This window comes from Phaethon aethereus, assembly GCF_964289735.1.
Source record: "Phaethon aethereus genome assembly, chromosome: 1".
Lineage (NCBI taxonomy): Eukaryota > Metazoa > Chordata > Aves > Phaethontiformes > Phaethontidae > Phaethon > Phaethon aethereus.
The window spans coordinates 215390712-215417502 of record NC_138575.1 but is presented as its reverse complement, the minus strand read 5'-3'; the positions used below and the strand labels follow the sequence as shown (position 1 = coordinate 215417502).

Sequence of the window (26791 nt, the reverse complement as noted above, 5' to 3'; positions counted from 1 at the left end):
CTTAATCACTGGACAAAGCAATTAGTCAAGCTGTTCAGGGCAGTGCAGGTTTGGGTGAAAAAACATTGGTAAGAGCCATGTTTTACAAAGGTATAACTAACTCCAGAAGGGCACCAGGTGCTATCAGATCTATCCACAATATTTGAATTGCTCTGCAAATATTATCTTAAAGGAAATAACTAGCCAAAAAGTAGTATAATGATTTCAGGTCTTTAGGTGCAGAGTACATATAAGTAATTTATCTATAAGCATCAGTGTGTGTTTGGAGACAAACAGAAGAGATCATCATGAAACGACTCTTACTTTTAAAACGGTCCCTTTAGAAAGGAAGGGACCAACTTCAGCTATAAAGTTGAACAAGAGGTTCTAGGGGATTTTGGGGCCACTGAGTTGTGTATTGGGAGCATTGAGGATTAGATTGTGGCTTGCTAACTGTGGAGAGATGCAATTCATTGCTAAATGGTCAATCTCTATAGACATGACTGTCAGGACTATGGACATGGATTGGGGGAAAAGGGTGACTTTGTTAAGGCTACTTTCTGCAGACCAGATACTCAGATGCCAATCATCAGTGGAGCCCTGGAGAGCTCATAGAACAAGTCATTTTGCCACCTGAAGATATAATTCTGTACATCCTTTTGCTTTATTTTGTGTTTGACTGAATAATTGGTCATCAAACATTTGATGGCCTGACATCAGGACTTAAAAAGCTGGGTTTTTTTCTACCGAGTGTCAGTTAACAATTCTCTTTAAGAACAAGGTTTCATTTCTCTTCATTCCAATTTGATGTAAAATTAAGCTCTAGTCCCTGTATATTTAATCAATTTGTTTATTTCAACAGTCCGACAAAAACTGCAGAAAGAATACAAACAATGAGAAAAGACACAACTCATGGTTAAATGCTCTGCACTGTGCTCTGCTACATGCTGTGGTAGGGGCAACTGATTGCTATAATTTATACTTCCTTCCCTCTGTGAAATAACATTCAGGTGGAAAATATTACTGTTTTCAATGTTCTCAAATACTGTTATGTCTTCCACAAGACTCTTTGAATAGTTGATGATGGAGGAAGACATTTGAAATAATATTTCACCAAATGCCTTTGGTGAGGAAAGTGACAGCTTTACAACACATACCATCATCTGATTTCCAAATGGGCTCAGACTCAGTATTCACAGTTGGTAAACAGATTTTAGGAAAGTATTAATCCCATTTTAACCCTAATCCAAGCAGCTATTTTTGCTGAAGTGTACATAGTATGCAGCACTAAATTTCACAAAGGTGATATGTCCCAGGGCTTCATTGTGTTCAATATTTGGAAACATTAATCCGTAAAAGGACCTTGTTTTAAATCTGCAGCTGTGATACCATAAACTGTATTGGAAGTTGTACTACAAAAAAATCTTCCAAGTATTGACCAAGTATTTTGAAAGGTCGCACTTTATTTACCTGAATTCCTCAAAGCCCTATTCTTCCATGTTATATACTTCCATAATCTCCAGTCAAATATAAAAAGATTTATGTCTATCTTCCTGTAGGCTTCCTAGAGAGAGTTATTCATCAGAATTTCTCAGCCTCAACTTTGGGGAAAAGGGACAGGATTATTTGGGTTTTTTGGCAGTTGCAGTCCTTGTGTAACTCAGTGCTCCAATATTAAGAATCTGCTGCTGAACTGCAAGAAATTTGGTTTGACAAGTAACTTTTCCAGAGGAAGAACATGATGCCACGTTCTCCCAATTGAAATGCTTGTAAGCCAGCCAATGCCTTTCGTATTGCTGCTCGAGACAAGTTGTCAGCTACTCCTCAGATGATTGTTTTGTCAAGGTTCATTAACTTAATAAGCAAAGAGAACTCAGAGGCCAAAGCCTTATTTGTCCATAATAAATTCAAGTTTACAACCCTTGCTTTTATGATGGCCAGTCTTAGTTCCTGGGAGATTTGGAGGTCTAGAACAGCATACTCCCATTTTAGGGTAAAAGTAATTTTGGTTTTTGATTGAATTACCAGTTCAGTATGTGAATTTATATTAGCAGGTCTATGTCAACACGGAACAGCTGAAAATCTGTCCCACTGAAGGCAGGAGTAGAGAGTGAATTTTGGAGTAGTGTTTTCCTTTGAGAGCACCACGTCGTGCAGGGTACTCAAGTCCTGGCCTCTGTCATTATTGACAATTATGTGTACAACTAGATTATTGGCAGTGAAAGGAAATCACAGCTCACAGATGTAACACTTTCTACAAACATGAGACTTTGTTTCTGCATTATGTAAGACAAAATGTTGTGTTCTGAGTCTTTGCACTGAAAACTTCATTACATTCACCGCTACATAGACATACTTAAAAAATGCTTCAGTTTTGCCCAGAACTAACTTCCCTGTCTTCACTGAAATGTTTTTGACACTCTAGCTGCCAGCAGCTTTTGCTAAAAGGGAGCCCTGATATTGTTGGTTTGTGTGATTTTTTTTTTTAAATGGCTACTTTCTTTTCTCTTAAGCCTTTGATAATGTGATTGCATCAATATTTTTTAATATATGTAAGGGAAGGAACTAAGAGTAAGTTTCAGACTTTGTAGTCATGGGAGAAAAACTTGGGAACCTGACCCCTCCCAAGAAAATTAAAATAAGATAAAATTTTGTTCATCTTAAGCCTAGCTTTTGTAAACTTGCAGATCCTCCTTATGGTGCCTGGATTGAAAGTATTTGTCTTGCTTTTTAAATCAAGATTAGTTTATTGAAGCCAGCCCCAGTTCTGGCTGCCATGGTGATCTGCAGTCTTAGGCAAGGTAGTTAATGATTTTGTGCTTTGTTTTTCCAGTCTCTGAAAGATGTTTAACAATGATCTCATAGAGCTTCTTTGAAAACTAATTCTATCAGAGACAATAGCATCCTAATACTAATGGCAATTTGTGTTATTAAATAATAACATAAAAATGATGTTAAGGTATTTGATCAATTAGACTAATGACATCGGTTCTTTGGATCACCACTACTTTCGCACTGATGGGGATTAGGGAAGGAAGATAATACTGGCACAGGGCTCTAGAGCAAAGTCTTTTGCAGAAAACAGCATGCCATTTGCATAGGTATTCATGGATAACTGAACATTGTATAACTCTAAAGAGCTACACAAATAAAAGTGTGCTGAAATGTATGGAGGGCATATGGGTCAGGAGACTATAACGTCCGGAATCTTAATGATTGATGCGTGAGGCTACTTCCAATGTCTGGCTGAATTCCCACAGCCTCAGTGTATGCGCACGAGGGTCACTACACTCTAGCAGTCTCTGCAATCGGACTAGTGTATGTCTCTCAATTTTAGGGATCCCCAGGATCCTTCCGTAGGCCGTGAAGGGATGGCTGAGAAGGTGCTGGTAGCTTTTCACTGATTCTAGTAAGAAGTTGAGGTAACTGCACTTGAAAAAGGTGTGAAAGGTGAGCCTCTCTGGTACTCATTGCTATAGTGTCCTTTGGCATTTGTTAATATCTGTGCAGCCCGTTTCTTTACAATAACGTGCTGGGAGCAAGCTTATTGTCAAAATGATGTATATAACTGTACCTGTGTGTGACTGCCTTCCAGGGAGGCTCTTGTCATCTTTATTGAAATTCACATTGTACAGGAGTTCTCATCATTCCCTTTTCAATCCCATGTGTTTAATATGGGAATTATATCTCCCAAAACACATCCATCTATATTCTGAGCTTTTGGAAATGCCTGGCAACCTGAAAATGGGACCTATCAAACTAGCAGTAAAAAGCATGTGTATTATGAAATTGAGTCTTCAACTTGCCCCACATAAATACAACCACCTTTCTTGAATTTAAAATGAACTTACTACTGTTTAGTTGTATTCATTTACTTATTTTTTTTGAAAACTTCAAATAATAATTACAAAATCAGAAATTAGTCTGTTTTGGGAAAATGGGTTTAAATGCTTAAATATTTAAAATCAGAGCTGAAGAAGATTTGTACTTTTTCCTATTGTAACATCCTGGAAACAACTTCTGCGTGGATATGTGTTTTACACAATCGAGCCACAGACAGCAAACTTATGTGTGGTGAACTAGCACTACTAAATAGCACTGCTTAAAGACGGTGGAAGGGAACAAGTACACAGTTCTTCTGTGGATTTTTGAACAGCAAAATAGACACTACTGAGTTTTAACTTATTCAGTGTCAATGGAAACAAATTAATCCTATAGTCACAAAGAAAAAATAACAGATACCTGGTTAAAATAACTCATAAAGTACCTCCCTACAACCATACAATGGCATTTTAAAAAATGAACACTGTGACTTTTTGTTTAAAGAAGTGGCTTTAAGGCATATCTATACCCAAATGTAGGTATTCAGAGGCACAGAGCATATAGCAACCCCTAAGCAATGTAAGAGGTTAAACTGGTCATCACAGAGACTGGCTTGGGTACTGATGTTCATAAAGATGGGAATTGAAGCATCTTGTTATCGCTGATTTCAGTGAGAATTAGGTATGTAAGTGCTATGACCTTCACTCCCTAAACAACATCTTTAGCAATTCAAGCACTACTTTAACTCTGGCACCTAGACCTTTCTAAAAATAAGCTTGGAGACCTTGACTCACATGCAGGAACATACATTGCAGAGGTTGACAAGTTGCAGCCTAGATGCGTACAACTGCATACCCATTATGCTTGTCTGGGTTGTGCTGTTTCTGATAGCAGCCCCAGAACTCCAATATTTTATAGTTACATATTGTAAGGCAAAACAAAATCAGCATAAACTGTGTTGATTAACTGTCTACAACTTGAATGCAATGTCTCAATGTAGATTGTCCTTTCTTGTGAATCAGACTCCTGGGGCCTTTAAATTATTTAGATCTTTTGGAAATGATACAAATTAATTGTGGATTTTCCTTATCACTTTCAATTAACAAATTAAAAACTGGAACAATTTCCTATAATTTCTTTTTAATCCTGACTCAAGTGTTCTCTTCAAGTAAATGATCCAGTTGTGTAACTATTATAGTTAATGAAAGAAAAATGATGGTGCCTTTTAGCCTCAGTTTTCATGTTATTCTGCGTGGATAAATCTCTGACCCTAATAAGCACAAACATTCCTATAGAGTCTCTTATGCTCTTTCCTTTTTTTAATGAAGTGTCTTCTATTTTGGACACTATTAATTAAAAATTTTAGGAAGATGCGCCTTTTAAAAAACTCAGACAGATGATTGCAGGAGAATCTTAACCTGTAAAAGCATAAAAACTCTACAGTTAAGTGTTTAATTATGTAAAGTTACAGAAGCCTTTCAAGTTAAGATGGGACGCTTCAGGTTAGAGCCCATGGGCTTTATTTCCAGTTGTGCTGATGACTAATTCTCTTTAGTTGAGCAAATCACTTAATTCTATTTGCTTTATCTACAAGCAAAATAATCTTCTTACTCAGTTATATTGAGAAGGATAGCTAATATCATTAAACAGAATAGAATAAAATTTTAAAAAGAAGTTTTTTTTCTGTTCCATCATTTGGGAAATGTTTTGTATTTTTGGAATATATGGTTTGATTTTCAGAGATGCTGTGCTTTCTTGTGCTACAGATCCTCTTTTGTTCATATTCTGCACCCATGGAAATTAAACTGTATATTCTTAGTTCATAAAATGGACAGAAATATTAACTCAGTTTAGTTAAGTAGTAGTATTTTCTTTACTATGTCTTTAGAGAAGAAAAAAATACCAGTTTGTGGTAAGAAAACATCTGTAAATCACTAGTATTAAAATTTTCCTGCTGTTACGATTACAAACCGAGTTGCAGAGAGACACTTGGGAACAAAGGAAAGATGTCTCCGTCCTTTCCATGCCCAAAAGCAAGCTCTGAAATTCAGTCTCTAAGTAAATCACAGGAAATGCTCCCCACGTATTGAATGCCAGTTCCTATGTCTTTCTTGGATTAATGGTGAAGACTGGAACCAGGAGACTAGAAAGCTACCGGTCCACTTTTAACTTGTTCCTGCCTGAGGATTTTGGCCAGGGCAATCAGTCATCCAGTATGGGAAGGATGAGGTTGAGCATGACCCTCAAAATTTAAGTTTTGCCTGATGTCTTCTTCAGAGGATTGCATTCACCACCTAATGCCGGCTAAAGCAGTTACTGGCTAAATACAAGTTATCTTATACAATACAGGAGTGACGCTTCAGATTATCTCATGAAAATCCAGTCAGTTCATAACTAAGTTCACAGAAATAATTTTGCTGTTTGAAATGGTCATTTTTGTGAGACATATTATTGTTTATTTTCAGTGTATTGTAAGCACCCTCCCACATGTTGTTCTGATCTCTGAAAATTCCCTTGAAACAGTTCTTCCAAAATGACAGAACACTAAAGCGTCAGACAAAACGTTCAAATAGTTCTGAGTGTTGGGAGAAATTTAAACCCATATTTTTAATATTGGTTCCATATCTGGTTCAAGTGTATTCGGAATAAATGACAAAGAATTTGACAGAAAGTGTCACTCTGCATAGGACTGCTACAGCAACAAGCTAATGGATCTATTCACTAATTCAAATCTTGTCCACAGTGATGAAAGTTAATGGCATTTATTACCTGACAGCTGTCTAAAGGCCAATATGAGAAATGGGTTTGGAGATTTCAGTTTCATTCCTGTGGACAAGATTCCACATCATAAAAATCATCACTCCATCTGTCACAGTAATTGCTAGACTCTCAGCTCATCAGAAAACCAAGAATAGATTTAACCTGGAGAACAAATTACTCTTTTTACCCCAAGAGAGAGCTCTTTGAGCTTGGAAATGAAATATAACTGTGGAGACAGGGTAAATAAAGCTACCCTGTGGCTACCTATGTTGTACCTGTTGGGGGAAGAAAAATTTCCAGGGTTGTAGCTGCACACAAAAGAGCAAGAAAGCTCACTGGTTAGAGCAAAGAGCTGGAAACTGAGAAATTTCCCTGTACCACTGATAGTTTGTATGACCTTGGCAAATTAAGACTTTCCTTCAATTTTGTCCAATTGTGAAATACGTGACACACATCCACGATGCCACCAGCAGCCCTTGAAGTTAAAAGATATTTCCAACAGGTGCAGGAATGCATGATTTCCTGCACTGCATGAAAAAGAGGGATCGTTAGTACCAAGTGGAGTGATAGGAGGCATCATGGAAAGCAGGCGGGACCTCTAATTATAGCAGTATGATTTGTCACAGAAATGCAAGAGAATTACAACAGTAATAATGAACCTTCCCTCAGCCCTGTGCTAGTCTTGTTTTACACTACAGTTATCCCACTGGAGTAATATAGTGCTGACTCAGGCCCCCACATTATTTTGTATTTAATTATCACCATTTATTATTGTTGACATAAGCCCTGTTATGTAGATAATTGCAAATATGCCCATTTTCTGTTAGTTTTGCCAAGTCAAGTAAGGTCTGACGTTGAACAGGGTATGTCTGAAAATGTGCTTGTGTTGTGGTTTAACCCAGCCGGCGACTGAGCCCCACGCAGCCGCTCGCTCACTCCCCCACAGTGGGGTGGGGGAGAGAATCAGAACAGCAAGAGTGAGTCAACCCATGGGTTGAGATAAAGACAGTTTAACAGGGAAAGCAAAAGCCGCGCGCACAAGCAAAGCAAACCAAGGAATCCATTCCCCACTCCCCATGCGCAGGCAGGGGTTCAGCCATCTCCAGGGAAGCAGGGCTGCATCACGCGTAATGGTTTCTTGGGAAGACAGACGCCATCACTCCGAACGTCCCTCCCCACTTCCTTCTTCTTCGTCCCAGCTTTACATACTGAGCATGACGTCATATGGTATGGAATATCCCTTTGGCCAGCCTGGCTCAGCTGTCCTGGCTGTGTCCCCTCCCAGCTCCCCGTGCACCCCCAGCCTGCTCGCTGGCAGCCCAGCACGAGAAGCTGGACTGTCCTTGACTGCTCAGCAACAACCCAAATCATCAGCACGTTATCAACATTTTCTCATCCCAGATCCAAACCACAGCCTCACACTGGCTTCTGTGAAGAAAACCAGCTCTATCGTGGCTGAAACCAGGATAGAAAGCTGTTCAGGATTTACTGATTATCAATATCTGCACAAGAGAGGGTGCCTTTACTACTACCTATAGGACCTGAACCAAAATCCTTGCGAGTTTGAAAATACTGAAACTTTGTTTTGTAGCTGCAAAAGTGAAGGGGGAAGATTTAGATTTAAAACTTTGACAGTGTAAGTTATACAGCTGCTGTATTTCACCATGATTTCTTAAGCATCAGAGCATTTATACTGTATTAATTTGCATAGTAGTACCTGGGGAGGCATGTGTGGGGAATGCAGGAAAGGGAGGGCAGAAAGAGGGATGCTTATTTATTACTCAAAAATACAGGGGAAATGCAAAATCCTGAACTTGATTTTTCGATAGGAAACATTGAAAAGGACAAGAAAAAACTGCTATTGATAAAAACATTGATAAAAAATATGTATGTATGCAGAGATATTCAGTGCCAATTTGCAATAGTAGGACAAATTGACATAGGAGTTCATTGTAAGCCATAGTCATTATAAGCTGCTGTATCAATATGAAGTCACAGGGAAAAGTTATTTTTGTTTTGCTAAGAAAGAAAAGAAAAACCATCCCTGAATTTTGTGAAAGTCTAGTTATGCAACTGACCTTTTTGGGTTGAACGTAAATTTAGCTAAGTTGTGATTGTAAATTTGCATGTAGAATTTGTTAATGTTGTGGGATCTTAAACAATTTATTCTTTAAGTTGTTTTTATTTCATTTTTAATGAATAGCACTAGAAGCAGCTAACTTATCTGTTTTTTTTTAAATAATGCTTATAGTGCATAAAACCAGTACTGTTACTGCATAAAAAGCAAGGTCAATGGAAGTGACAGGATATTAAAATACATTTTTTTAGCTGACAAAGGGAAATAGAGGAATATTTAGTTAGACTTTCAAAATTAAAATTTCAATATTGTTGAGGAAATACTGGAACAGAAACATCACAATCCCCAGGGAGATGCATAGACAATTCTTTTTTCCAAAGTATTTCTATACACCATGCAGGAAATTGATCATTCCACAGATAATTGGAGTTGCTTGCTGTATCTTTGGGGGATCATTACAGTTCTTGCTTTCACGCTGTTGAAATCACCACACTGATGAAGTGGGTAGCAGGGAAAAGTATATAACTCTACAATGTGAGAATACACTTGTGTGTATGGTCTTGCACGTCACTAATTGCTTTTGATTTGATTACACTGATTTCTAACAACTGAATTCTGAATAGCAATGACTGTATCCTTAAGACAAGCTTTCCTAAAAAGCAGCCTGAAACCATCATAAAGTATTACCTTGTGTAAAGAGAAAACATTCAGCAAAACGTCTGAAATTCATTGAAGCCCCCATGGGGGGAATACACAGTACGGAAACCAAATGCCTGGTAGTAGGGTGCATCTGTGCAGCCCAATGGAAGACTGTTCAGATACTCCTGAGCTGGTTCTAGACAAGTTGGGGTAGCTGATGAAGCAGTCTAGTCTGCTTCCAATAAATTCCCACATTGATTAATAGTTGACTTGGGTATAATCAGCAATATGTGCAGGTGGTTCAGTTGCTGATCTGATGGAGATTGCATAAGCTGTAATCAGAACACTTAGTCTATTCAGGTACAGTGACTAAGAGCTGCAGGTAGGAGGACTTACGTAGTACCTGTGGCAAGAGTGTGGCTATACAGGCTGGGTTGGAAGCAGAAGTCATACAGGTTTGGTTAGGATACAACCTCACATAATATTGTTACTGCACCACGCAGAAGAGAATTTGCTTTTGGCATTTCAGATTCAGCAGTATGAGTGAAGGTTGTTAATTTTTCATATCAAGCCTTTACAACCATTTTATATATTCTACTACTTCAGTGAAAGTGTATAAAAAGTCTTGTTTTATGAAGACAAGAAATTAACTCTATCTCAGATGAAAGTAGGACAACATCTAAGTAGGCAATGAATTCATGATTGTCATTGAAATCACAGGTGCTGGCTAGAATCTTGAGGCTCAAATGATTGAAACTTCTCCTGGTTGGTATGTGCACAGCAATTAGAAAGGGAAGTATGCAAAGAGGGAAATTTACTCCTGATAGAAATTTTAGTATTTTTGCCTAATGGATTTCCTGGTTTCCCAGATACCTCTTGTAGTCATTGCTCAACAATTAGCATTTGTGTTGGTATGCCATGGATTACAGAACTGAGTCTTTCAGCTAGACTACCGGAGGGCTGTGCTTTGGAATCAAAAATCCAAGATCCAAACCATACTGGCAATGAGCAAAACACTGGAATCATGCTCAGCCTATTTGTTTTCCTTGTCTTTCCTATTTTTTTCTGATACTATCTTGTACAATACCATAGTGTTTTGAATTAATGACAAGAAGGGTAGAGTTTTCTGTTTTGACCAAAGTGGGACTAGGCAGCAGATGTCCACAAAGGTGGATCAGTACAATGCCAAAACCAAATCATATCTCAGTGACATCAGAAGGAAAATTACATTGACTTTATTGGAGCTTGGATAATCCAAGAAAAAACATGGCAACATAATATTATAAGCAGGTTCACACTTTCATGTTGACTAATTTCCAAATCACATAACATCATGCTTTGTAGCATCTCAAAGTTTTTTTCTCAAAAAGCCACAATCTATTTGAATGTGCTACTGGGTATCCTTCATAAAGAATAGCATCACATGGAAAATGAATTCCTAAATGGTTGGAATGGTAAATCTATTTGCTGTTGACATAAATCAAGCAGCATGGACCATTGCTGAGGAGTAAACCTTAAAACACAATACTGCCATTTAAAAGTGTAGTTCTTAGTAACCACCGCTATGATAAGAGAGAGGATTTTTATAAAAGTTAATGTAAATTAGCTCTTTAGTAGGAGAGAATATGCTGTATTTTTTGCACGTCAGATTTTTAGAATTATGACCATGTGAACCTTTCATGTTTCCATGTTTAAATTTTCCAATTCTGCTACTCTTGCATTATCACTTTACAATGAAAAAAATCAGCTTAATTAGTGTCAACTAACAGAAATGCAACATTGAAGCAACTTAGGAAATGACAGGTTTTCTTCAGCTTGCCCAAAGAAATGGTGCATAGCATGAATTAATTTTAGTCTTGTCTACCTAAATGTATTAATATTGTTCCCATCACTGTAAGGATCTGGAATCTCATTTACCTTTGTTTTTTTAGAGACAGGCAGATGGTGAATGGGGAGAGTAAATGGCTTTATTAAGGTCCTAAAGGAAATCCACAGTGAGGCTGGGAAGTTTCAGACTTAGGAGCAACAAACAAAGCACACAAATCAAGAATATGTTGTGCAAATTCAAATTTTAGTAGCATACATACGAATTTAAATCAGTGTAATTATCTTTTTGAAGATTTGAGATAGCTTCAATTGACTTGTAAAATAAATTGCTGGAAAAAAGTGGAAGCCGCCATTTGACTTGGGAATGTTGATTCACAGGTTGATTAACCAATATGCAGGCGTTTGGTAGTATTTGAAAGGGACCTTATATTTCTAAGAAGAAAAAGCAAGGAGAATTAAAACAGGTCCTAATAAAAATTTTTAAAGGGCATTAGCATTTCATCTCTCAAGGCTTAGAGTAGTCTCTAAGTAGAGAACAAGATGATCTGTGATGTGAGAAGAAATTATATTTTCTTCTGTAAAATGCTAGCTGTTTTACCTCTGTTCTCAGAGGTGTGTGTAGTGTAATATTTACTGTATTCAATGGTTCTGGACTGACATCTGTGAAATACATAAATTGAAATCATCAATCTTTTCCAACACTTAATTTATACATCCTGCATTCACACTGAAAGGGAATAGTTGCTGTTTGGGACTGATATGTAGCAATGTCATTGGTATATAAAACGATCCTGCAGCTACAGCTATCATAGGTTTAATAATAAGATGCACATTTAAATGAATTTGGATGCCTCAACGGTGTAGAATGTCTGCAGGCCTACCTTTGGGCCAGAAGAAAAAACAGCAATGAAATTGTTCCACTTAACTTGGGTACAAAAATGAGCATTTTATATCCGTGAGTGAAAGAACCTTCTTTGGGTTTCCTGGTGTATGTTTACCCAACTCTATTTGGATAATTCCACTGGTTAAAAATATGATTAATTAAACAGATATTTTCTGTAATAGTAGACATCCCTGATAAGTTGGAAGAGAGGCATAACTTGGAATAAAATAGTATATCAAGGGAATACTAAACACAAGAGCCTATTGCCATGGAACTTACTGCCAATCCTGCAAACGCATGATTTGAAAATGTGGATGACCATCCAATGCATGGGCTTGTTCTCCATGAGTTTTTTTATATCATCTGAGTAATCCATATATAACACATGTGAAGTGTTTCATTGACTGCAGGGTATTCATAGGTTTTCAGCAGAACTTCTTTGTTCTCAAAAATAATGCACGGAGAACCGAAACAAAAAGCTGCAATACTCAGTTCATGCGCACAGGATAAATATGGCCATGAGATACCCATCTCCTAAAACAGCTTCCTTGTGTGGCTATTTCTTTTTACAGTGCTAAATGACAATGGAATTCTGGATTTAGTCCTAGTTAAGATTGGATGAGTTGCTGGTATAAATCCAGTTGTGACCATTTTTATTGATTGATTCATGCTTCCTTGTGCTTCCCTGTCTGTCAGTTATTCATGTGTGTTCTCTTAAACAGCAATGTTTTTTTCTCTCGATGTACCCAGCGCAATTGGTTCTGGCCAAAACATTTGGGAACCAAAGTACAAAGGTACTTGCAGAGAGAAATTACTAGTTGGAAGCATTAGTTGGAATCTCTCTCACAGAGAGATTTAGTTCTGGATAAAGCTCTATCTCACAAATGAAAGCTGAAAGTAGAAGAAACATAGCAGCATCTTCACCCTTCACCCTGAAATAATCTTGAAACAACCCAAGAACCTTGGGTTTGCTGGCTGACTGATGAGAAGATTGTAATTATAAGAAATGATTCCTAACCTGCACGAAATATTTGAAAAATGTATCAAAGAAAACTCAGGTGGTTGTCCAGGACTTATGCTAAAGTATCTTAATGACATTAAATCAGTTCCCAGAAGGATCACAGATTGACTGTTTATCAGCTCAGTCATGTATGCATGCTTGCTGATTTTGCAAATCTTTTAAAATAATTTTCCAATGTTTTACTCAAATGATTTATCTATTGAGTTTGTAACTAAACAATTCACCTTAATGACTATCACAGGCTTAGAGTAACATTCTTCATAACTTCCTATTGCAGTTCTTTCCTAAATAGAAAAATTTTTCTTCACAGATTGAATTTAACAACCATGTTTAAATAAATGGCTGTTTATACGTCGATTTAGGGATATAAGGATTGACATAATAGAACATATAAGTAATCTATCTACTCCATCATTCATCTAATCCAATCGATGTCCTATAATTAAAGACAGGCAAAATTAATTACTAATGCTCTTGGATGATATTACAGTGACCTGCTATGGGAGATGTTTATGCCTGAACACTCCCACTGTAGGTAACCCCAGAATGAGAAAAATTAGCAGATTTTTAATTTTTTTTTTTTAGCTAGTTCTAGTGTATACTTCATTCTTAAACTTCATAGTGTAAAACGGTGGATGTGTCCTATGAAATGCTGAGTGACTCCAACTTCTATCAAATTAAAAAGATCCAAGAATCATAGTTCATATAGGTTAGATTAGAAACAGAAGAGTTTAAACTGTTGAATTTCTTCACTGTTCATCTTTCATTTTGACAATGCTTTCTTTATATTTCTGCATTTTGAAATTACCATGCACTGCTGTTTGTATGTATTCTGTTGGGATGTCATTTGTTTACATGCATTATGTTATTTCTACTTCTGCTTTTCTCTGTGTGTATTTCTTCAGGATTTTTGGTTTTGGTATAGCTGCACACGCACACATGCATGCTGGGCTGATTTGAGTGACAGAGAAAACGAGACTAAATAGCAGCTTGTGTAGGGTTACATTCTCATCTCTGGTCTGTTAAAAAAGACAGATACTCAGCCCATATTCCTAGCTTGCATAGAGATAATGTATATCCAAATAGGAGGGATAACATTATCAGAAGATACCACACAGGTGCAGTAAACATTGTATCAGGAGTAACTGCAATATAAAGTGCGCTGTTCTGATAGATTTTAGACCATAATCGTAAATTAATGTCCTTTCGCTTGTGATCATTCTTTTTGTTTTAATGAACCACCACTATGGAAGCTGAATACACTCCTTTTCTGGCTGCTTCACCTTGACAGTTAGTGTAATTCATTGCAATGCACACGTAAGAGTTAATAAATACAGAAGAAATTAATTTGGTCTTACGCAGAAACAAAATTAAAGCTTAAATTTCTGTAGGAGTGTTTTTTTATTGTGCAAATATAATGATACAGAATCTCATGGGATATAGAAATGTTTGGTAATTGCATGGTATGGTTTGGCATCAGACAGTTTTTCTGCACTTTAATTAATTTTTATTATCCACATGCTTTATCTTGAATGAGTAAAATTCAGTGCAATGACTCTAACATGAAAAGAATTTTATGTGCTTGTTTTTCTTTGGATGGAGATGGATAGAAACTTTGCAAATTAGTTTAATGCGTTGCAGTTATTGGAGCTCTGTCATTGGGCTTATTTGGCTATGATTTCCCTACTCGCTAAAAAAGAAGCAGATGCATTATAAAAGTCCTATGAATTATTTTTAAAGTGTCATCTTCAATGCAAAGAAAGTCCACCCTCCTTTGAGAAAGTAAAGCTAAGCTGTTCTAAGCACTAAATGCAGTATTGCGAGATCAGTGTAACCATCAAGACATAATCTCTGTCCATTTTGTTAATGATAAGATTTCTCTGACAGAGTTCTGTGTTAAAATCATGTTATACTTCCTTTTTTTTGGATCCTGAATTAGAATTAGGTCTCTGATTCCTGAAGGGAACTCTCAACTGTCTTATAAGTGGTATTCATAACTTCAGATTACTTTATATGGACTGTGGTCTCCTATGAAACTGAATATTGACAAAAATAATCCAGTGCATCCAGTTCTTTTGACAATAATAAACCAGTTCATCTAAAAATTCTGCTCTTAACACTTTCTGAAATTCAAGGTTACTGGCTGTTAGCATCGTTGTGAACAATTTACCAGTTTACACTATTTCAGAATTTATGCTGTATTCACAGGCTATAATTTAGAGGAGCTTTTTCTTTAGACAATAGGAGCAATTTCCCTACTAGAAAACTTCCCTACTCATTTCTTTTCTTTTTTTTCCCCCAACAATGCAACTGGTAAATACATGTATGATGTGCAATTCAGTATTTTTGGACTGCAAATCTTATATGATTCTTCTTATTGTGCCTATATGAGTTCTCCTAAAACTTCTGAGATATTCCATGATTTCTATCTAAGTTTTGCCATTCAGAGTTTCTTAAAAGCGGACGCAGGTTTCAAGTCCTTCCTAATGTCTTTCAACATTTGCTTAAACTGGAAAGGGATTTTGGTGCAGATACTTGTGCCGTTACTTGCAGGGAAACCTAATAAGCTTTGTGTGCAATAAATAGGTTTCATTACAGAAGCAACGCACAGCTCTAGAAATACACCAGAAGTGGTGTCAGGGGACAGCGGTGAGTGCTGTGTATTGCAGCTGCCACAGAACCGCTACTGCTGGAAATCGGGCTGCGTACCCCCCGCCTGCCACCGCCTGCATCTCTGGGAGCTGGGGGTAACTGCAGTTACACCAGCTGTGGGAGTGGGAAGGAGAGTAGGGCAGTGGAGTGGCTGAAAGTCAGGGGCTCTAAGTTTCTACCTGAAAATTTCCTGCTCTTATCACTTGTATCAATACCCAAAGAAAGACTATAGGTATATGGATGTATCTATTATTGCTTTCCATTTTTTTAATAGGAAAAATACTGACATTTGAAATCAAGGGTGGAAAATAATGACTGTGGTGGGTTGACTGAAAGCCAGGTGCCCACCAAAGCCACTCCATAACTGCCCTCCTCAGCTGGATGGGGGAGAGAAAATACAACAAAAGTCTCCTGGGTCGAGATAAGGGCAGGGAGACATCACTCACCAGTTACTGTCACGGGCAAAACAGGCTCGACTTGGGGAAATTAACTTAATTTATTGCCAACTGAATCAGAGTAGGATAATGAGAACTAAACCCAACTCTTAAAACCCCTCCCCCCGCCCCTCCCTGCTTCCCGGGCTCCACTTCACTCCCCATTTCTCTCCCTCCTCCCCCCGAGTGGCGCAGGGGGACGGGGAATGGGGGTTGTGGTCAGTTCATCACACCTGGTCTCTGCCGCTCCTTCCTCCTCAGGGGGAGGACTCCTCACCCTCTGCCCTGCTCCAGCCTGGGGTCCCTCCCACGGCAGACAGTCCTCCATGGACTTCTCCAACGTGAGTCCTTCCCACGGGCTGCAGTTCTTCACGAGCTGCTCCAGCCTGGGTCCCCCACGGGTGCCGTCCTTCAGGAACAGGCTGCTCCAGCCTGGCCCCCGCGGGGTCCCAGGTCCTGCCAGCAAACCTGCTCCAGCCGGGGCTCCTCTCTCTCCCCACGGGGCCACAGGCCCTGCCAGGAGCCGGCCCCAGCGCGGGCTGCCCACGGGGTCACGGCCTCCTTCGGGCATCCCCCTGCTCCGGCGTGGGGCCCTCCCCGGGTGCGGGTGCAGATCTGCTCCCCCGTGGAGCTCCATGGCCGCAGAGGCACAGCCGGCCTCCCCGTGGGCTTCCCCGGGGGCTGCCGGGGACCCTCTGCTCCGGCGCCTGGAGCCCTCCTGCCCCTCCTGCTCTGGGCTGGGGGCTGCAGGGCTGCTTCTCTCGCATGTTCTCACTCTTATCTCTCGGCTGCAATTGCTGTTGCCATTTTTCCCCCCTTCTTCACTCCGTTCCCCAGAGGCACTACCCCCATCACTGATGGTCTTGGCCTTGGCCAGCGGTGGGTCCATCTTGTAGCCGACTGCATTGGCTCTGTCAGACATGGGGGAAGCTTCTAGCAGCTTCTCACAGAAGCTGCCTCTGGAGCCCCCCAACTACCAAAACTTTGCCACGCAAACTGAATACATCTATGGAAAATGACTGAGAATCTGAATGACTCCTTCCAGCCATATAATGTCACAAGCTTTGGCATTCTGCCTTTGAATTATTTCAACATGTTCTGATTATTTAGTGTCTCCAGACATCCTTAATAGAATTTTTTTTCCGAAAGTACATCTTTCTATTACATTACAGAAGAGCTGACTGATTAAGACATTTTTCTGTACTGTAGCATGTGTTTTCCTTTGGTGAAGCTGATTTCTTTCTAGATGGCAAGATTGCTTGTGTTTCTGTCACACAGAAATCAAATGGTCTTCAATTCTGTTACACCCTGTGCAATTCACTGGGATGGTAATGCTTGGAAAGCGCTATTGCCAGAAGAGAACTAGGAGCGATAGCAAACCGTAAATGAGGTATAGCATTCAAGTGTAGCAGCATGGCAAAAACCCTTAGTGATGCTGAATTACTTGAGCGTCCTGTCAAAGAGTAGGGAGGAGGATGACAGCTGCTTTCTCCACGAGGAACTGAAAACTCAGCGTTGCATTGGGCAACGGTACCACAAGATGCAGGTAATGGGGAGGCCGTGCAGAGTGCGTCAGGTTTGCTGTCGTTCCTAAACAAATGTTCCTTATTTAAATTAATGAAGGTAGCACTACATCCTCTTCCACAACTGCAGTTAGAGCCAAATTCAGTTGTTATGTTCATGGACCATTTCCATCTGATCTTGCTTAAACAGCTAGGGTGAGATTTTTTTTCTTCTACTATTCTCCCTTTTTTTCTCCATACCTACATATGGTTTTCACTTGTTGCAAGTATTTTGACATGTAAACTTCAGTCCTCAGCCAGCATAAATGTCAAACTAACTTCATCAAGGAGTATTTCAACTCCCAGGTGGAGCTTTATTATTCCTCTTATTCATTACAGTAATACTAATATTAAAATTACTATTGATATTGATATTAATAATACAAGTGAGAAGCTAGTAGGAAGACTTGAGATTTACTTTTTTTAACAGTAACAGAATGTCTTGGAATGCCATGGAGATTTAGGCATCTCACTTCTAAAAACCCAAGTCTGTCCAAAGTTTAAGCAAAGATGTGAATAAGGAACATAATGAATTAGAAGAAAGATGAGATGAAAGGGAGGGATTTAAGCAAAATTTAAAAATGTGTGTTATAACAGAAATCAGTACCCGATAGTGACATCTAGAGCAGAATAACCTCCCAAAAGAGCAAGGTATCGTGTCTGAGTCATTAAAACAGGTCTCATGTTTCCTAAAATTTGTTCCAATTAATTTTGTATCGATTTGTCACAGTAGTTTTTTTCTTATGGTTTTCACTTGGTATGCCTAGTTTGCTCAGTGCTGTGCTCTTCACGATACTGTGTAAGCCTGTATTCACCCTACGTGGGAACATTAGGCTACATATGAAACTTCATCAACACTGTGTCCTCTCCACTCCTTTAAACAGCATTCCTAATTATTTGCAGTTCCCCCCACATCATTCCAAACTCCTTCACCTGTTTTAAATGCTATATTTCAAACCAAAATAACAATTCCTTCTCAGATGAGCATACTTTTTTTTATATTTTAAAGCTTATCATTATCTCCTGCAATTACCTCAGCCGAAAGGAAGCAGATTTGAAGTCAGTGGATGTTTCACCACTTTGAAGATAGGTGCTGACTTAGGCGCACTGCTAACAAAGGTGGATAATTAGTTTTATTCCAGGAGCTGAAGCATTCCTCTGAGTCACAGTTTCACCTTGCATTCTTCCTTATTACTACATGATGCCAGTTTAGGGCTGCAATAATTCAAATACTTTAAGTTGCCATAGGTGGCTAACCACTTCTTTGTGGATACCGTTTAGGGAAAGGGGGAAGGGAGGGAGTGAAGGAGGCAGGCAGGAAGGAAGGCAGGAAGGCAAGAAGGCAGGCAGGCAGGAGGAAGGAAGGAAGGAAGGAAGGAAGGAAGGAAGGAAGGAAGGAAGGAAGGAAGGAAGGAAGGAAGGAAGGAAGGAAGGAAGGAAGGAAGGAAGGAAGGAAGGAAGGAAGGAAGGAAGGAAGGAAGGAAGGAACCTTGTTGACACTACTTGTGCAAGTGAAATTACGCCAGAGAACCTCAACAGAGATGTAGTGTGGTCCTTATTCTACGTATTTGTAGGCAGAGTTACAGTCTAATCCTTCGTTTTGTTTCTTTTCTGGTTTCCACTGGGTAGGTATTTAGCCTAGCAATACTATTTGTAGAATATTGTACAGATGCCATTTTTAATAAATGAGTTATGGTTGGTAAGTCACTCCAAAAATCCTCACTGCATGTGCCTGTGCATGAAGGCAGTCTTACATCTCATGTTTGTCTTTGTTGCCTAAGGGTGATCCAAAAGTAGCAGGGCTGAATGTCCTATTCTCTGAAATTTCCTATTTACCTCTGATGGGAGACTGTCTGGTTAGTTTGACACTTCTAATATGGGTCAGTAACTGTCAGTACTGGATATTATCAAGCTGTTTGTAGCTGAGATAAAATTAATACCAAAAAAGCACTCTCTGGTCTTCTAATTAATCCCACAGGAGAGCAAAAACTCATTTAAGTTAGAAGTTTAGCTGTCGGCAGCGTCAGGAAAATCTGGTTTCACTTCACTGAGCTGAATTAAAACTCCACATTAATGGAATTAAAGCACGTTGCCTTCTTAAACCCTTACATCCATCAAAGGAAAGGCTTAGAAGCTTTATAAACAACTGCACTGCAAGCTTCAATCCTTGACATAAGAAACAACATGCTGAGAACACATCATAAAACTAAAGAGGGTTAGTGCTAGTGTTCCCTTCACTGTTCTCCAGTGGAACTTTTTCAATATTGTATTTATCAATCTTTTTTCCTTTAGTATCGTGAATGACAAAGAATAACTCGGAGCTCTAGATTTGGGGTTTTGTGTGTTTGTTTGTTTTTTCTGCACAGAACATATTGATAGACAAATGGAGTTTTTGTACTTCTTCAGTACAGTACAGAACCAGTGGCAGTTTCAGAATTGGGACCTCAGGAATGCTGCTCTGAAGCCAGTTTTCAGGGAGGTCTCTATCCATCCTGCATCACTGCTTCTTTATGAGAAGATGCAGATCAATTGCTTTAGGAAGCAAATAATGACTTCTATGCTGTCAGTTTTGACTTATCAAAACAAAGATATATGAAAACAAAAGATTTCCTGGATCAGGGCTATAGCAACTAGAAGACAACTGTTCTTTGTTGACAGGAGGTGAGTTGGGAGAGGAAAGCTGATTACTTTTCTAGTGCTCTGTGTGTAAAGACAATGTGTATTGTTTTTACACGAGCAGAAGAGACCAAAAAAAATTTTACATGGTAACAACCTTCTTTCTTCCACTCTCAATGCAGTAGGCAGGCTTTGAGATGAACTCTGATTTGAGTGTTAGGCAGTCTGATCCCTTAGTGGTGGTTTGTCCTTATTTTTAGCTGCCAAATTGCATTACAGAAGTTTAAAATACAATAAATATTTCCCTAACGTGATTGTTTCATCCCAGCTAGGGGTTTCACTGGGATATGGTGTATTAGTGAAAGTGTCATTCGTGAAGGGAAGGCAGTAGTTCAGGTGGTTCCGACAGGGAAAGAAGGGTTTATGATGCTACCTCCCATTTCAGCATCACCCACAGAGCAGAAGTGCTTTCAGAGCAGCCTTGGGCTAGACCAGAATTAAAACTAAGGAAGCTGGCTACTCACTTTCTTGTTGCTATAATATGTATATTATTATTTACATAATAAACATGTTAAAGGATATGTTGACAACAGGCTGCTCTATTTTTCCTAAATAAAGTCACGAAATGGCAGGCCTTGCCTAAGAAATAGATTTAAAACAAAAAACAACTTAAACCCATTAAAAAAGAGAGGTTGGATTCTTTGCTCCCTGTTTTGGCCCTTATTATTCGTTTATGATCTCATTCTTTGTTCCTTCACTCATATGAATTGTCTTACAAGAATGGTATATTCCCCTTGTCTCAATGAACTAAAATTAAATGGAATTAAGTTAAAACTGGTATTTTACAGGATGTGAGATTCATTTCTTCAGGGAAAATCAATCTTGTGTGCCCGTAGTACTGAGTAGTATATTGCAATATTGGTACTTTATATTATTAAAACTATTGAGACGTTCATTCTGTATCATTTATCATTTCAGAGAAAGGGTAGCATTTTTCTAAGCCTAAATGTTGAACTTTAAATACTTAGATCTGTGAGTGTAAAAATATGCTACTTACCTACATATCTCAATAGGGATGTAAGTGTCTGTGTTTAGGCATTCATCATAGAAAATGTTGGTTGCAGTAACTCAAAAGTTGTATTTTTATTTGTACTACAAAAGACATGACAATGCAGAAGTGTATTAAGCATGCGATGGAAATGGCTTCTTTCTGCGGGTTCCACCACTTTGACAGAAGCCACCAGGAGCTTTATCTTTTAAATAAGTCAGTTAGGAATGATATCAAACTGTTATTTCTGTCTCCAACTGATTAGCCACTTGTGTAAACCAGTGATTAAACTGCCTTTTTTTTATTTTTAGGAGTCATTATATTCATGATGATACCTTAGAAGGCATAAGCTTGTACTGAGCACCAAACTTGATTTTAATAATTATTATATCACCATGAAAAAAGCCAAGGACTCATTTGAACCCTATGTAACAAACACCTAGGATTGGAAAAGGGTTTCTAATGAGTGGAATATTGCCAGTAGCTGAGCCCCTCTCTTGGAAGGAGTGAGGTATAAAGTTCCTTGCAGAGCTTTGCATAACGTGGTAGTTATTCCAGTAAGGGACATTGATGACATCTCGTGCTTGAGTGCTTTGGTAATTTCAGGAGAATACTGAATTGAAATCACTGCTTTAATTCATACTTGTTCTAGGATTACATTACTTAACAGAGCATCTGATATAGTAGAAAATAATATTGCCATCCTAGCCTTTTTTTTCCACTCCATTGTAGAATCATAGAATCAAAGAACAGTTTGGTTGGAAAGGACCGTTAAAGATCATCTAGTCCAACCACGCTGCCATGAGCAGGGACATCTTCGACTAGAGCAGGTTGCTCAGAGCCCCGTCCAGCCTGATCTGGGATGGTTCCAGGGATGGGGCATCTCCCACCTCTCTGGGCAACCTGGGCCAGGGTTTCACCACCCTCACTGAGAAAAAAATCTGTCTTAGATTTAGTCTAAGTCTGCCCTCTTTCAGTTTAAAACCATTACCCCTTGTCCTGTCGCTACAGGCCCTGCTAAAAATTCTGTCCCCATTTTTCTTGTAAGTCCTCTTTAAGTCCTGGCAGGCTGCAATAAGGTCTCCCCAGAGCCTTCTCTTCTTCAGGCTGAACAACCTCAACTGTCTCATCATTAAAATGTGTTACTTTTTCCCAAGAATCTGCTCTTCCCTCTGAAGATTCTTTTGCCAGCCTGTCTGGATAATCCTTTAGTTGGTTCGCTGCTGCTTGCCCCAGCCATAACAATACTGTGTGAGGGTAACTACCAAGCAGATGTGGTGGCACGGCACAATTTCTCAAGTGGTTGAAGAGAGTGATTAGTGAGTTCTGGGTACCTTGCCCTTCTGCCAAGGTCTTACACATCTGCTTTTCTGAACGGGATTAATATCCTCTTTTAGCAAAGCAGGATTTTGGAAGCGTTATAGACTGGACGCCCAAAATCAAGGAACCTGGTGCTCCTAATCACTTCTGGAAATGCTGTTTGCTCTCGTTTCAACTTTTGTGTTTCAACAATGATGTTCATTAGAAAGTTCAGAAATAGCATTTTCACCAACCTTTCTAAATAAGAATCATATGTTTTAAAGAATAATGATTTGCATTTATATGAAGTTGCCCATTTTTTTAAACATACATGAATAGTGAAATCCAGTAATAAATTTATGTGAGTGCAGCCAATACCAGCTTTAGATCTAGGTAGGTCTATGTTCAGAAAGGAAATTTGTTCCATGTTGAAAAGAAGTGTATGATGTCAGACAGAGATCTTTTATAAAGATTAAGAGTTTTTGCTAATTCTTAGTCATTCTTAGAAGAAATTCTTAGTGATTATTCATCCATTATATAAAATATTTAGAAACAGAGAGTTTATAACCTTCAGGTTCGGTTGCACAAAGTACCCTGGGTTAAATGTCAATCCTCAAAGGTAGCTGAATTCATCAGTAAAATGCAGCATCAATGTGAGGACTGAGAGTATTACAGTGATCAGACTGGTTCCTTCCCTCATTTTGAACCTTTCAGTGCAGGAGCAATAAGTCACCGTTCTGTAAATTACTTTGGTGAATGTAGCCCATTTTTCTGTTTGCAACATCCAAACATAGTCACATCCCAAGCGCTTACTATTCAATATGTTTTTGTGACCGTCTTCAGTTACTGATTCTGCAGATAAATGGGAAATTATTTGGTTTTAGTACTTAGCAGCTGAAAGTCCTACCTTTAATGCTCTTGTAACTTTGCTCATTTTGAAGCTGGTTAGAGTTATATTAACAAGTTTGCAGTAATAAAAATAGGGCAATGCTGAAACATTTTTTGGGAAAAGAAACAAAGCTTTCAGAATTCAAGCCAGTTTGTCTAGTTGTGATTGGATGTAAATATTGTGGCTCTGGTCATAACAGTATGCCATCGCTCTGGTAAGGAGATCTTGAAATGGGGAGAGCTGGCTTAAGTGTTTAAAAGCAAAGTACCTTTAAAGGTACTCTCATTCCTCAGCTTCCCTTTCCTATGACAATATTCCTTTGAAAAACAGAACACTACACAACATTTGTTAAATAAACCCCATTCCTGCATGAAACCTTCCGTTGCTAACTTGCCATGCCTTGTTAATAGGTTTTTTCCCCCCACAAAATATGTAGCATTTGTTGCAAGAATTGTTGCTGCTTGTTTGAAGTCTCCATTGTGGGTTTGGCGTCGGCAGTGTAGCTCAGGCATGGCTTTGCCATCCTTCTCCTACAAACAGACCTTGATGTATAATGTGACTTAGTGGGCTGTGACATGCATCATCATCCCTCCTCTGCTGCGTTCTTGTTCCTTGTACCAGCTGTATTTTTGCATCTCTTGATGCAACTTCAGGGAATAAACTTTCTGAGAGTGAAGCTGCGCAGGGGAAAAGATGAAGGAGTTATGGCTCTGCTATGCCACTTCTGTCTCACGTATACAGGGGGAAAATTCAGGGGAGAGGCTGTTCTCTTCCTTATTAATTTGTGTGGGAAGCCAGCACAGGAACATAAGGATGTATGTTCCCTTCCAACTCTGTCTACGGTGTTGGGAGAGGGACAGAAGACAAACCACAGCCTGAACTTTAAATTTTAAAAAATGCATGAACACTAAAAAAGGGTAGTTTAAAAATATGCATTCTAAGTCATTTGCAAGATGCAAACTTAATGTGAAATTTTAACCAATATTCATAAAATATTGTTCTGCAATGTTTGTCCAACTCAGCTATTCTGTTCACACCATGATGCCAGAGACTCATGATACTCCTTTACATCCTATGTTTTGCCATAAAACAGATTAAAAGCTCTGTAGTTCTTCTTATAAGGGGAATATACTTTCCCACAAACTTTCTGAAAGACTCAGAACAAGGATGAGTACAGCAGTTTACTATCATGACACAAGAGCCCAATGGTCGCAACAGGGAATACCAGCAGGTAGCAAGTCTTTTGTTTGTCCTGTGGCATGACATTGTGTGTCACAACACTATTGCTACACAGAAAAATCTTATCGCTTCTGTCAGACCGACAGTATTGGCTACGCTACAAGAGAAAATGCATGTAAAATAGAGGTGTCGCTCACTAACGTCGAATGTCTCAGCTTTTAATGAAAGTAAGGTGTGCTGCTTCTGGACAAACAGCTTGAGTTGTGTACAGAGCTTGAAAGCAAGATGAAATCTGCAGTTAGTAGAATCAGTGATATAAATTAAAACTGGCTTAAAGATTTATTTTTAATGTGTACTTTGCCTCACGATGTGTTGTAGCCATTTAAACTAATTAGAAGATAGACCCAGATGCTTCTGGATTTTTTTTTTTTTTAAATACATTGTCTTGGATAAGGAATGCAGTTTATTATCACAGAACTGCCTTTGACTGATGCTGTGTTGTTATCCATTTCTATTTACTCAACAGTAATGGTACAATAGTATTATACAATAGTACAATAATGAAGTTAACATATACTGTGTAATGTATTGGATTTATGTAATACAGTAACTCAGTTCCTCAACCATGACAACCCATGTAAGAGAAGCCATTAGAGCTCGGGATTTTCAATCAAAAAGATTTTTCTTTCACGGAGTCTGTGTTTTGCTTAGAAAATATGTTTTTTTCTAAATGTTGTATCTTTGATATAATTTCATGTGGAAGAAACTTAAGCTACTTAAGATCTGATAGAAATAGCGACTATTGGTTGAAGTTTGTAAAATTCAAAGTTATGATACAATTATAGGCAGCACATGTCCTCTTTTACTAAGCATTGTGCGTGAGAAACACTGAGAATTAGATTGATAACATCATTTACTGTTTTACCTTCTGGTCTGAAATTAACTTCACGTTTTATAGTTAGTATATTTAGCAGAACAATTACCATTTAAGTTATTTTAAGTCATTGAACTGTGCATGTGTATATATTTTGTTTTTAAAAAGAGTAAGAAAGGTAAGGGGGAATTACTCTCTTCATTGTTTGCTTTTAATGAGGAATGAAACCTGATTTTAAACAAGAGAGTTTATAGGCTTGAGCCCTTTTTTGAAGAGATGAGCATCACTGAAGTCAAAATGCTTTAGACACGTGTAAAACAATCTGATTGTTATTTCTATTTTGGCATTAGAGACAATAAGAAAAACTTGTATTTCTTTAACAAATGCTTTTCTTTATTCTTCCCTGGTCATACAGTCATTCCCAGCACAGCACTGCAACACGTCCACCCACAGTGAGCTTGCAGCGGACCATTTCTGTGGAAGGGTAAGATGATTTTCTGTTGATGCTGCCTATAGAGCTCTTAGATACCACTAAGCCAGACACAGAACTATCCATAAATACATAGCTGTTAACCAGATGAGGTTTTGCATATCCCAGTGTTTAAGTCTGTGAAATGCAGAAATAAATACTTTCAAATTAGTACTGATCCTTTTTAAATATTTAAACTGAAAGCTTTGGTTTTTATGGAGATGAGAATATCGGTCATGGAGATACATTAACTACAATCTCTTCAATTCATCTCACTTGACTAGTGTTAATATTTACATGTGTTCTTGTAAAATGGATCCCACTAATCATAGAAATGCCCAGTGAAGTCTTACTCTATGTTCTTAATGTATGCATGAGTTCTTTTTGACAAAGCAGTCTCCCAAACTAAGGATGAAGAAGTAGTGACAGAGAGTAATAATCCTGTGCTGGTGTATATCTGTGTATATTAATGTGTTAATTGCAGAGGTATAGCTCTGAGTACTTAGCTGACTCCATTTTAACAGAAATCATTGGGTAAAATATAAATAATTCACAACCACTGATAATATTTTTGCATCTTTATGATCTTAGAAAAGCTGATATTTAACAAACACACATTTTGGTTGCACTGACGGGTGTACTTTACAAAAAGTGTTAGATTTATTTCTCGCCTCCCATAGAAATGTGGAACTGTTTGAAATATTTTGTAGGCATGGGTAATAATTTGTCATCGGCTGCTCTCAGGTCCTATTTCAAAGCTT

General features: G+C 38.5%; 1 protein-coding gene across 5 annotated transcripts in view; it reads left to right on the top strand.

The window, feature by feature from the left end:
* The window catches only part of DLG2 (discs large MAGUK scaffold protein 2), a gene marked incomplete at both ends in the record, with an annotated part of 787463 nt that overhangs the window by 515593 nt on the left and 245079 nt on the right, over positions 1-26791 (top strand). For all 5 annotated transcript variants that reach the window (XM_082013954.1, XM_082013953.1, XM_082013952.1 and 2 more), the window contains one exon: positions 25977-26045. In XM_082013954.1, coding sequence (XP_081870080.1) covers positions 25977-26045 — 69 coding nt within the window. The remainder of the gene's footprint in view (positions 1-25976; positions 26046-26791) is intronic.